The sequence below is a fragment of the Centruroides vittatus genome, unplaced genomic scaffold, assembly GCF_030686945.1.
Source record: "Centruroides vittatus isolate TY-2023 unplaced genomic scaffold, ASM3068694v2 contig_1048, whole genome shotgun sequence".
NCBI classification, from domain to species: Eukaryota; Metazoa; Arthropoda; class Arachnida; order Scorpiones; family Buthidae; genus Centruroides; species Centruroides vittatus.
This window is the reverse complement of record NW_027120676.1, coordinates 84,631-98,411: the sequence shown is the minus strand read 5'-3', so window position 1 is coordinate 98,411 and position 13,781 is coordinate 84,631. Positions and strand designations below refer to the sequence as shown.

Sequence of the window (13,781 nt, the reverse complement as noted above, 5' to 3'; positions counted from 1 at the left end):
CAGGACAATCAACAATTTATCATCATCAATTCAAGAACCAACAATGTATTATCAACAAACCAACAACAATTAGAGTTTATTTTTGCCAACAGATGGTATTACATGTAAAGGATGCAGAATATATATACTTCCCCAATTTTTTGGGATAATATATAGCTTAGGGTCAATTCCAGGATCTATGTAATACTCATATAAACTTTGGTCCAGATTGGTTTAAGAATAAAGATTTGTATAAAAGACAAACTAATGAACCAATAAGAATTGATTTATATATCAATAGATTCTACATAAACTTCAGAATTGAATTCTTATTTTATATATTATAAAATTATCAATAAAATTAATTGGTTATAAAGTTATGTTTAAAGGATGTAAGGTTTAATAACCATAAAAATTAAAAACTTAGATAAACTATGAAGGCAGACACCACGTTTTCTCTACAACTTTTTTCTAAATTCTGCCTTTCTGCCTTTGATTCAATTATAAGAATACTGCAGTAGATATTTACTGTCATCTGTAATTTCTTTTTATATCCAGAATTTTAAAGAAATTTTTTTATAAACTTTTGCAGTTAAATTGAATACTGTTTATTTTCATTATGAATGACTCATTCATACTGTGCACATGGATTGTATCAATGACTTATTCAATTTTGTTTTTATTGTATTAGTACAGACAGAAAATTATTATTTTCCTCTCTGCTACTCAATGTAATAATAATATAGAACTTTAAAACAATAAAATAATATATAGAAAAATAATTAAAAATGCTGATTCGATACTTGCATTATTATTTTCAGGCAGAACTTTAAAACATTACTTTGGAGATTACATTTTGAAATCAGCATTAAAATTTCTGCATATTTAATTTGCTGCAAATTGCATAAAAGTAAGTGTTATCAACTTTGTTTATTCTTCTGTACAATAACTTATTTATTATTTCATTTATTATTGATAATATAGAATAATAGTATTCAATATAATAGAACTGAGATATATTAATCTTTCATTTCTATCACATTGAACTTTGGTTTTCAAAGTTACTCTGGAGGTTAAAAAGTGATAAGAGGAATAATGAATGTAATATAATTTGACTTTTAAATTTTTAGTTTTTTCATAGAATTGCCAATGTTGCTGAAGTATGTGAATTTATACACACTTCAGCAACACACACATCACACATACACATCATTAATAAATCAAACATTTGAATTTATTATCAGGATATATATGATATGTCCCGATGATAAATTCAAATGTTTGATTTAAATGATAATTCTAAAATATTTGATAAAAGTGGTGTAAAAAAAAGTGCTTAATTACAATTTTAAGAAAAATAAAATACAATATTTTATATTCTCATCTATTATATTTATTTAAATAACTTTGCGTATTCTGTCATATTGTTAGAATTTTCTCTTTGCCAAAAAAAGCAGAAAAGCTAATCTTTGATAAAGCCATTGTTGCACAGTTTAAGATAATTTCACATGTATTATATATATATATATATATATATCAATGTCAAATACACCAGGCAGTCAATCAATATTTGTCTATATATATAATATATGTAATCAAATGAACTAAGTGGCTATTATATCTTTTGGCAGTCTTAAAATGTAAATAAATAAAAGCAACAAATTATTACAAGACGTTACAAATAAAATCTAGGAATTTTTCTTCTATATTGCAAGAAATAGGACATCCAAGATAACACATTAAATAGTAGGCTTTCCACTCGCCTCTCCAGGAATGTATTGGAACATAATTTTATATCATTATGATCAAAAGCTTCCCTACTCACACACTGTACAGATTATAAAGTTATTTTCCTCTGGGAGCCTTTTTATATATGCAAGAAATAAATTTTTTGGGGTAAAAAGAATTTAAATTAATTTTTCATGTATAACACCAGTTTGATGAAAATATTGGTGTAATTATATTTTTTGGCATAAAGGAACAAGTTTTTGTTGTTTCCTTTAAAAATTGATACTTTTTAGTCATCATTACATATTAGTATACTGTGCCTGTGATTCCAAACATGATTATAGTTCTGAATTTTTAAGAGATATGGTGATGATTTAGTTGGAATAAACTTCAGTTTTCAAAATTATATCTTCATAAAGAGTATTGAAATATCAGAGGGTAAGCTTGTATATATGTAGCAGAAACAAGAGGTGAGTCACATTGCTATGTTTTGCCACGAATAAAACATATATGTTTTATAAATTAAATGCATAGATTAGGAAGAAAAACCTTTTTCAGTTCACACCTGATGATATGACACGTATAAAATTCTTATCTGATTTTTTTTTGTTTTTTTAAATGATATATCTAGAATATTTCCTGAAGTAGTTATATTAATTATTAAATAATCTTCTAGCCCACAATGTAAATTGAGATTAAATTGATTAGCCCAATTAAATATGGCTATAATAAATTAAAGGGCTTATCACATCAGGGAACAACTGAAACAAAGTATACTAAATTTTTTACAAAATAGCCTTTAAATATCCACAATAAAGTTTTAGAATGCATTTTGGGTACAAAGAACCCTCATCAGCCTACATACATCCATACAGTATAAAATACAAAATTCTTTCAAGACTGTTATAACACAAGTAGCAATTCCATACTAAAATAATTTTTCCAATTGCACTGCAGTGCACTGTTTACATAATATAAAATAAGTAAATAACAATATTCTAAAAATCTAAATAAGTATCATACAATAAAAGTTTTTTTTTGTATGATACTTGTTTATATTTATATCTCCAATTGATTCTGAATTGATTGTTTTTAAATATTATGGTAGCTTGTTAATTGAAATTAGTTATTTCAAATCTAGTTATTTTTGGGAATATCATCATATATTTCTAGCTAGCTTTGTTGATTGTTAGACAGTAAATTGAATAAATTGTAGTTTTGTATTTGATTCTGTCAATAAAATGAGATGTGTGTAATATGAAAATTTGCACCTTTAATCATCCAGCAACAAATGTTTTAATAAATTAAAAACATTTTCGATCGTTTTTAACGGTCTTCTTCAGTTACAACTCAAATTAATAAAAGAACGATAAAATGGAACTAAATACGAAAATTAATAAATGCGCATGCGCAACTATAAATATATCGCGCACGACGCCTAATATACATATATTACAGAATAAAAGAATAAAATTATATAACAAAAATACATGGCCGCATCCCTTGTACGTTGTTATTGTTTATCTTTATAAAACGATTTCCATGTAGTTGATAGATCTGCGTCTCTATGATTGATACATCCCGTTTTTTCTTGGGCTTTATATATTTCTAGCTTTTCTAGATGTTTGATTGTATGTTTATTGCTCGTCGGCTTGATGATGGAAGCATGGTCCCACAATACCTCAATATCTCATTGCCTGGCGTATGATGCTAGAACCGTGGTGTCTAGATTCTTATTAATCGAGTACTGGTGTTCTTTGATCCTTTGTTCTAAGTGCCGTAAAGTAGCTCCCACATAAACAATATCCGAATCAAATCGTTGGTCCTTTATTGGTATGGAGTAAACCCCCGTTAATGAGTTTCTATCTTCTCTTTTCTTGTCATTCCTTAACATTTTGTAAACTGTCGGATTACGTCGGTAAATGATACGTATATTATTGGCTTTAGCAACTTCGTTTATTATTTTGTTCAAGAAGGGATAATAATTGATTATCACTTTTTGTTTACCGTTATCCGCAGGAGAGTGATTACCCCGATTCTGGAACGTTGTGATAAGTTTTTCTATTATATTTCTCTGGTAACCTTGTTGTGTTGCTGTCTCGAGTATGTAATCCAATTCTTTGTAGGTATCACATATGTTTGTGCAATGAGTGTAGGCACTCTTGATCCAAGATTGGAATGCTGCATACTTAATATGCCTGGGATCTACCGATTGATTCGGGATGATGATAGTATTTAGACCCGGTTTCCGGTAAATGTTCGTCTTGATTTCCCCTTCTTCGCAGGTGATGTTAATATCGAGGAAATGAACATTATTACAGCTTTCCTGGTCCAGTTATAAAGTTAAACAGTAAGGGTTATCATTGATATCATTTAGGAATCGCTGAGTGTTGTGCTTATTATTCCATAGAATGAATATATCGTCTATGTATCTGGTGTATAGAATAATATCTTTTTGGAATCCGGGAAGAATAGTATTTTCAAGTTGTCGTAACACCAAATCGCATAGTATAGCCGACATTGGACTACCCATTGGCACTCCTCTACCCTGCAGGAAAACTCTCCCTTCAAATTGAAAGAAGGATGTATAACATATTAAATCAGATAGCTCCAGGATGTGTTGATGGTATTTGTATGAATTCTTGATGTTTTTAAAAAGGAAATCCCTTAACGCACAGAAACATGGGGGTAATTTTATAGAGGGATATAACGATTCGTAATCCATAACCGTCATGTACTCATCATCCTTGAGAACAATGTCTTTGAGCTTCTCTATCAATTGTAGCGAGTTGGTGATAGAGAAAGGGTGACTTTGTTCTTTAGAACGAATAAATCTTACTAATTGCTTTTCGATGCGAAATGTCGGAGAATTACATTTTTCTATAACAGGTCGTATTTGGCAACCCGGTTTATGAGTTTTCCCAAAAGCAAATATTCTTGGTGCCTTTGGAGCAAGGACTGTAGCTTTCTGCATATGCAACAGGCGTGCTAATGGGGTTGCTGTGAATCTTTTGACTCTTCGTTGTGATGACTCCAAGTAGTTGCAGGGTGCTAGCTGGCAATCAGTGTTCTCGATGTATTCTAGTATTTTCTTGTTATACGTATCCCGTTTGGTAAGTACTATTCCCTTCGATTTATCTGCTTTCATTACTCATTACTCATTACTGCTTTCACCACATTATTACTTTGCAGCCATTGGCACGCTTTGCTTATGGTTGCCAAGAATTGCCTAGTATTAAAATTAACCCTTCTTTCATGAGCTACACGGAAACGTGTTTTCCAGCGGATGTAGTCCTGTTCGGTACTATTCATGCCTTTGATGATGAATTCAATATCCGGAATAAGATTCTCTGGACTCGGTGAGGGGCCAGGAGCAAAGAGTGGGCCAAATTTTAAAGCCGATAAAATACATGGAGGAGGCACGATGTTGTCCCACGTAGTGATGTGTGAGGTATCCTTTCGTGCTGGTTTGATGTTTTGGCACTTGAACAACCATTTAAGCTTCTTTATGTATACTCTTTTTGAATTACTTTCATAAGTATGAGCCAAGCCGACTGTTCTTTCATTGACGTCTTTTAACATCTCCGGATCTCGTGCATATAGATCATTTTCCATAACTATAAGTTTATGTAACAAACCATAAGCTTTTCTTCTTGTAGATCTAATGGCTTTGTTGAGGCATAGGATTTTGAGCTGTGTGTAATGCAAAATTTGAGAATTCTTGCTAGATTCAATTTAATTTTGAGATGATAAAACAAAGTAACATTGGACAGAGGTGCTTAATAATTGTGCAAGGCCAAAATTCACTTTTCCTTTATAATAATGCCTAGTGTAGAAATCATTATCAGTTAGATTTCTCAGAACTGAGCAAATGGTTTGGTTGTAGTTTATTTTGCTTAATTAAAGGTTGATTTTGCAAACATTCTGCAATTGTATAAAGTGGTGTTAATATGAATACTTTCCAGGAACCTTTATGATCATCAGTAATTATTAAATATGGTTATCAACAGATTATGGTGAATATCAACAAATATTTTAACTTATATGGCTTTTCTAATAGTTCTTTCATTCAGAATCAGGGTCAACAGTCTTCACTAGAATAGTCAACAAGTAAAATTTTCATTGAAAGGATTTAAAGGTTTTAATGAGAGATGTATATAGTTTTTCAAGCAAATCATAGTTATAACTAAGTGTCTGTTATAAAAATAGCCGATCAAAATACTTCGTCCTTATTTTACGAGAGAACCATTTACCAATAAGCCCAAGTCACCCAATTTCTAAAGCTCATTTTAGCTTGGTTAAAAAGCTGCAAAATACAGTCTAATCTGCCCTCCAGCTGCTTTAAATAGTATTTTTGTTCGAAAATTGACGTCGTTACCTCATTAATGGAATCGCGTACACACGTACCAGATTTGGCACGCGTCCATTACAGAAAATCTGTCTGACACCGACAAATTTTCTAACCGGGTTACGTAATTCCGCAAACTGTAACTAATACTCTTCATATACAGCACTTAATATAGAAAATAACAGCCGAGATTCGTTATATATATATCGATCGATATGCCTTGGACGAAAATAAAGAGTTGTTTTTTTCTTTATTATTATTTTTTTTCTGCGAACAGAATCTACTTTTGTATGACTGTTTCTATTTGGAGATCATCCTCACTACACGTGATGTCTTTCTCCAAACAAGTTAACTGTTTATTGACTTGGAAACATGCATGAAACATTTTCTAAAACTGAAATCTTTTCAACGGGAAGAACACGGTGATTAATTTAAATGGAAAAATTTTCGTTGTTGCATTATGCAGATACAAATTGATGATGATTTATGACAAAAAGAATCTCCGATCCATGTATAAATAAACGCGATATCTGTAGGAAGAGTCGTATCTCGCAATTGTATAACGTTGCAAATAAGAATTAATTTAAAAATGAAAGCAATTAATTATTTTATTTGTACTGCTGATCTCCAAGCATAATTAGCCTCCAGCGTATTTGCAAAAAGTTTCCAAATTCAAAATATGCTAGGTTTAAATTATTTTTACTTAATATATCTTTTCGAGATCGCAGGAAAGAACGACTTACAGTTACATTTGTTTTGACCTTGGATGCGATTTTCGAGAGAGAAAAAATTATGAATGTCGTTACCTTTTGTATTGATATCTCGTGAGCACGTTTTCATTGCTAACCTCAACTATACGCTTACATCTCGGCTGGAAGTTGCATGCTTTAATACTAGTCATTAAGCAAATGCATTTATGACTAGAAAATTTTGACCATGGTTTTGCCCAAAAGTCGGCTAGTCTTGATTTTATGGATGATCAGGAATAACAACTCTCCACCTTCACGAGATAGATGAGGTTCTTTTCTCTGCCTGTTGGTGGTGATTAAATTACATTGTTACATACGATTTTAAGTGTTACACACACGTTCTGATGTAAATTATTTGTTTGGAGTTAGACTAAATTATATGATGTTGCATTAACATTATTAGTCATAAGAGATTGCTGGGATCTGGATATTTGATAGTTTAATTATGTCTACACCATTAACTACAGAAACGGTCGCGACCCAGAAAAATCTCTCCGGCTTACGTAGTAATTTTGAAACAGCGTGGGCACGAAAGAAAGGCAACCCCGTTTTTAGCGGTGTGGCATTCCTTGTAAAAATGAGAATACACTCCGTAATTATACTACAGCCAATATCTTTCCCACGGAAAATATCTAAGATTTCGGAAAATGTCAGTTTAGTTCACGTTAGACGATCTCTGCCAGCATTAATCATATTGGCACACTTGAAATTTCAAGTTATTGATAACTGCTCCCGCCATTCGTCTTGTTTATCAGTTTATGTTTTCGGTCAGGTTAGGCAAAAAATTACTTGTGGATGTAATAGAAGTCTTGTTAATGTGAAAGTGATCGGCGTGTGAAGTGTTCCCTTTTTTTAAGTTGATGGTAAGCAGGACTTGTTGACGTTTTTGAGATGGTTGCCTTCATTTTATTCGGTCAAAATTTAGCTATCACTCGAAATCGTCAATTTCTATCACTTTTAAGAAAGATAAGTCCTTGATATTAGCACCTATTTATTGAGAGAAAAGGGAACGAAATTCGTCAGTTATATCAGAAAAATTTTCGATTTGCGAAATTCTTGAGAAAAGAGTTCACCAGAATCCTTTTATCGAAGTTTAATTTTGTTTAAAGCTGATTAAAATTAAATTTTTGTCGATTAAGTAATTGTTTTGTCACGTCCAAACCACGGAATAAAACCGTTTTAAATTTTAAACGATTAAATTATTAATAAAAGTTAAATATAAATTAACATGGAATTTGTTCCATGTTAATTTATATTTAACTTTTATCGGTAGCACACTTTAAATAAATAAAATATTCAACATTAATCAAAAAAATTATTATTTTTAAGTTCTGTATTTATCTGTTTAATTCGATGCAATAAATTTTATTTATCGTTTAAAAGATGTTTATACGTACTTTGTTCGTGGAATGTCCCGAGAGAGATTTTTTTTGCATGTATTGAAGTGACGTGTCTGATACTCATCTGTGTCATCGAATCTTTTAGTTGATGTTCATGCTTCAGATTTTTTTTATGTAACGAAAAACTATAAGGATTTATTACTTTAAAAAATTGGAAAACTATCCGAGCTCGTGTAAACGGAATATTTAATTAAATAAGTATTGGAAAATAAGATTTATTGCCACGAGAACTAACTTATATTTCTCCTCCCCCAAAAGAAATTATGAAATGTTTAAAACGTTTTTTAATAAGAATTAAAACAAATTTACATTCCGAAAAAATTCCCCCAAACAAATCTCGAGACGACTTTCGAGAGTTATTCTACTTGAATCCTTTGTAAATGATAAACATAACGTGTTTGTACTCAGTGCGGCATTATAAATTTATATTTTCCCCATTAAATTCAAAAAAATCGATTGAGTAATAGTTAATAATACGCTTGCGAAACGTTTGACTCCCGGTATCGCTCTTAACCCGCCTTATAACGAAATTTTGTTCTGACCGGTGTACTCTGCTCAGAATTACATTCGATTTAACGCTGGACGGTTTGAAACGTGCGAAATTGGCTATTTTTTTTTAAACATTTTTTTCTAGTGGCAAATGGAAAGTTTTTTCCGCGGTCCAATTACGTTAGTTATAAATCGCTTATCGCCCGGTATACACGAAAACACGCTTATCTGACGATAGCTTATCTGAACACGCTGCCATATTAGCGAAATGGATGCAGCGATTTCGAATGGAGCGATATTCGATTTTTCCCCTCGTTATAGCATTGTAGTTTAAATCTCCGTCGAAGAATGTAAAGGCATTACTTCGAATCAATCGATTTTGCTAATTTATTTGAAATCTGTGTCGTTTTCGGAAGGGTGCCAAGGTCGAACTTATCCAATGTCCTGTTTACGAAGTACTTGGCATTTGTCCTTCGCTCGTTTCCTTGGTAAATTCACCAAAGACGATCATTCGAGATTTTGACCTGGCGCGTGATGTAAACCGATCTCTCTCGTGTATCCTCCCCCTTTATTATAACGTCCCGCGGTGCCAGTTTTTAGTGAAGATGACCAACTGCGGTCCTTCCGACCGGCCATGAAATAGTGGCGAATTTAGTGTGCGAAATGGTGTTTTGTGGGCAGATTTTTAGTCACGGTGTAAAACAAATTCTGATATCATTCCATAAACCGGTTGGTAAATAGAGCACTCGCTCCAGAGAACTGTAATTTTCTTTCCTTTTTTTCCCCTTCTTCTTGCGGCTTCTACAGTACGTGGAGCTGTTTCGACGATTATAGAATTTAACAATGTTATCTGCAAGTGAGATTTGTTACGAAACACACTACCGCAGTTCGATATTGTTTAAGGGGGGGAATAAAACAATAAATAAATAAAGCCTGCAGAATATATTTGCAGGCTTTTATTTATTTTTTAATGCTGCTAGTGATTTCGCTTTGGCGATCTTTCAAGTTTTATTCGTTTCGCTTATTTATTTATTTTATTTTTTTACTGTATCGAGAGAATTAAACGTTAAAGCCGATGCATTTTGTATTCGCTCCCGAATTTAGTAGGGAGAGTGGCATAAACGAGCGTATCCTGCACTTTAGCCACTTTAGCTGCTAAAATTAAAAATTTGGAGGCGAGGATGAGTCGCTCGAGTTCATTTTCCCATCAAAAGGAACTTGTTTTTACGAATTGTTAGAAATTTTCTCATCTGAAAAGATTGTTTATATACTAAATACGTCGTTTTGTGTTTACTGAGTCGCGTTTTTATATGATATCAAATGGTGGTCGAGAGTGGCATCCCTAAATTCTCTAATAGAGATGAGGGCATATCGGAGAGTCTATAAATTTTTGTCGGTTCTCGCGACATTAGACCCCTTTTTATCGAATTTTTATTTCCACGCGAGCCAGATAGCGGTACAGCTGTTTCGAGAGTCGAGTCTCCCGATTTTTCCTGGTTGGGAGGTCGAAATGAATCAACTCACGTGACGCTTGACGTCAGGCGAAGAGGCGGATATTTACACCATGAGTTGTCATTTCTTTGCTGCAGTCTCGTATGGCTGGCAGGTAGTCCGGCGAAACGGCCTCGTTTGCTTCGTATAATAGCCATTAACGTTCTTAATTCTCTGTCCGTGTTTGTTGTCACCAGTCTCGACCCGTAAGGTTAGTATCAATCGTTAGCGTGTCTAATTTAGTCAGTACGAAAATAACATCGCGTATCGTGCGAATGTAACCAACATCATCGCTTTCAGTTACGCTGTTCATTTGTTTTTCTTTGAAGACGAACGTCTTTCTCGATTTTTCTACGCTTGGTTTCCTCATTATCCGCATCCGGTACTCGCTTAGTCATGGCGTGACGTCGGCGGAAGATGCCCAAAGAACGTCTTCGAGAGGTTACTCGGCGCTCGAATGGCGATGGAAACGGGTTTTGGAGCCGGGCAGGAAGAAAGTGGCGGGCTGCGCGGTAACATAGAGGAAGCCACGGGGAAGTCTTATAAAGCACGTGGCCCGCACGTGACGTTGACATTCCTACAGTCGGAGGTGACGTTATCGATTTGGTTTCGGGCGCTATAACGTCGATTGCGGCCGGGAAGCCGTAGATCGGATAGTCGATACCCGTTCATCGAACGGCACTAATTTGGTTTGGGTGTGGCCCGTTGCCCCTTTTCTCCCATTATTCTCGAGAGTCTCATCGATTTCGAACTCTACCGATTAATGTTACTAACGATCGAGAGTGAATATTCTCCCCCTTTTCACGCGACCTTCCACGTTATAGAAGAGGGATCGCTCCGTAATTTGCAGCGAAGTCGGTCAACATTTGAGGTAAATAGACTACTCTCGTCGCTCCACACTGTCATTAAGGAAATAAGTGACAGGTTCTGTGGGTGGTTGCTAACCATAGAAGCGATCTTCATCATTCTACAGTATTTTTTCACCTCCAGTTTCACCGAATCGAACATTTCGATTCGGCATTTGCGAAGTAATTATCGTAACTAAATCCGAGCGATAAAAAGGGGGAGACTCGTTTTTAGCGAACTGCACCGGAGGAAGTGACCTTGGTCGGTGTTGTTGTCCTCGCCCAGAAGCGAAGTTACATCTTTGTTTTAAAAACGTGAATCATCTCCTAGGAATGTCGATTCCGCGAACGGCTTCTCTCGTCCTCTATTTTATTAATTCCGAATTGACGATAGAAACTTTTTTCTTGGAGGACATCCGCTCGAATTTTATAAGAATAAAGAAGGGGACACTCGACTATCGTACGATATCAGGATTTTTCTGTTATAATTGTCCGATGCAACATAATTAATGCGTCATTCCTGGTACGGAATGACATGGCTATCGATTTATCGTAATTGGCGAATAATTTGTTCAAATAAATTCTTTATTTTCAAAGCCGGTGCCGCGCGGAATTCGTGCCTTATCTGGCATCGTTCCTGTGTCAAAAAGTATCATTTCTCGTCCAAAGTATAGTTCTGCCGTTTGATCGATGCCCGGAGATGTCCGAGCGTCACGTGATTGACTGGATTAGGCCAAAAGTAGTTTTTCTGGTTATGGTTTTCCTTTCGTGTGTGTTAATTTTTTCGTTTTTTCCTCTCTTGTATGGGTGTTTTAAAAGAAATTGGGGAAAACATTATTAAAATGATATACGTGTGCAAAAACATTGCCTGTGCAATAAAATATATATAAATATACCTTATAAATTTTAATGCACTCACAATTGTTATCTTCTAGGCATCCTAAGTCCTGTCCTCTTTTGGCTCTCTGTCTGACTTTTGTGACAAAGATTTTTGATTCAATTCTGGAAGATTAAGGAGAGGACTGGAATCTTCCTGGTTATACCATATACTGTAATGTTTCAAAACTATGTAATATTTTTATTTCTAAAATTCAAAATCAAAGCTGGAACAGATAACTTGTATGGTAAAATTAAAACTGCTTACACTTTCCACCACTTATTTTTATATCTGTAAATTGTTAATATGAAGTTTAGTTCCTGGAAAAAGACATTTTGTCAAATTAATGATCTTAATGAAAGGATTATAAAATACTAATATGATTTGCTCTACTGTAATTATTGGAAGGTAAACATATTAAATTTTGCAATAATTGTGTATACTTTCATCATCAGCTCTAGACAAAGATGACTTTAAATGGCAAATTTTTGACATTATTGGAAAACTCTAAGAATTAATTAAGAATTGGAACTTTTAATTTACAGTTCAATTAGATTTTGTTCGGAAGGTATGAAGTTGGATATGGAAAGTTCTTACTTACTAGTTTTGTTGGATAATTTAATTTAAATTTTAAAAATTCATCTAAATGTCAAAAAAAAAGCAATTTAAAAGTTAGATTAATTGGTTTAATCTTAAAATTATGATATTGTGAATATATCTACATATGGTAATGTGATTTTCTTGAATACTCGAAATGTCTAGTTTGTATTTAATTATAGCAACAGCAAAATTTATCATTTAAAAATTATTTCAGGATGGTTTTAGTTTGATAAGGAAAATTTCATTCTAAAAAAGTTAAGCAATAAAACATAAGGACAAATTGATGTAGCAATTTTCATTCTCATTTAATGGCATGCCTTTTTCTTTTTTCTAAATGAAATTTCAAGAATTTAAAACCATTAAAACCACCATATTAAAACCAACAAACTTATATTAACTTCATATTATGTGATTTATATTGATTTCAAGTTCTATTTATAGTCTAGATACTGAAAAAATGTAGTTTTTTTTTATTGACTTAGTGTCTCAATAAAAATCTGTTCTTCTACAAGTTTTAATTTGTGGAACAAATGTTTTTGGAGATTGATGGCGATAAAAGTTATAAATCAGATAGAAAAGTTTTTTAAATTTTAAGCTTTTGAATTTAAATTTACTTGCAAAAGTTGCCTATTACTTTGAGCATTATTCTGTTGTGGCTAATTTTGTACAGGGTGTCTGTTACTGTACAGTGAGAAATTTGTAATGACATTAAAGTTATATCTATAACTGTTGCATACAAGATCTGTGTATTGTATTTCTGTGTTTCAACTTTTAGTGTTTATTGCTTGCTTAGATGTTCTGGTTTATTGGGCTAAAGTTTTTTGAGATACTTCTCTGCTGATTACATAATCCTCTGTGGAATTTTGCTCTCTAAGACCTCACTTCCCAGGATTTTGAGGCCCCTGGGAGACATTATAGCAATTTTTCCTCCAATAAATGCTGGAAATGTACATTTTCACTTTCATTAAAACTTAAACCTTTTTCCACTGCACAGTCACTTTTTGGACACCCTATATTTTTATACAAGTTTTGCAGATCTAAAATGTTCAAATCTTGCATAATTCATGGCTATTGCATAAATTTATTAAATATGACTGATTATAGTGATAGTTTACTGAGATACGGTTTCAATAATAATTCTGCATGATAAGTTGATTAGTAATATCTTTGTAAAATAGGGCTGGCAGAAATACAGTATTAAAACTTAAAAACATGTCCACCGGTGACAATCCCTTCACTGTTTACATTTTGGACTGTTTTACATAATTTGGCAGA

At 33.1% G+C, this 13,781-nt stretch overlaps 2 protein-coding genes across 2 annotated transcripts in view; one reads left to right on the top strand and one right to left on the bottom strand.

The window, feature by feature from the left end:
• Positions 1-4,042: 4,042 nt before the first annotated feature.
• LOC136970266 (uncharacterized) lies at positions 4,043-4,855 on the bottom strand. The gene has a single exon (XM_067264689.1). It carries the CDS (start codon positions 4,853-4,855, stop codon positions 4,043-4,045), a length of 813 nt encoding a protein of 270 aa, XP_067120790.1.
• Positions 4,856-10,231: 5,376 nt separating this feature from the next.
• Positions 10,232-13,781, top strand: part of LOC136970451 (phosphatidylcholine:ceramide cholinephosphotransferase 2-like) — a 59,535-nt gene continuing 55,985 nt past the window's right edge. Inside the window, exon 1 of the mRNA XM_067264890.1 lies at positions 10,232-10,395. The gene's annotated coding sequence lies outside the window, so the exon portion shown is untranslated. The remainder of the gene's footprint in view (positions 10,396-13,781) is intronic.

What these genes read in the sequence shown, in the direction of transcription:
- LOC136970266 (XM_067264689.1), bottom strand. Translation starts at nt 4,855, where the DNA reads ATGAAAGCAGATAAATCGAAGGGAATAGTACTTACCAAACGGGATACG.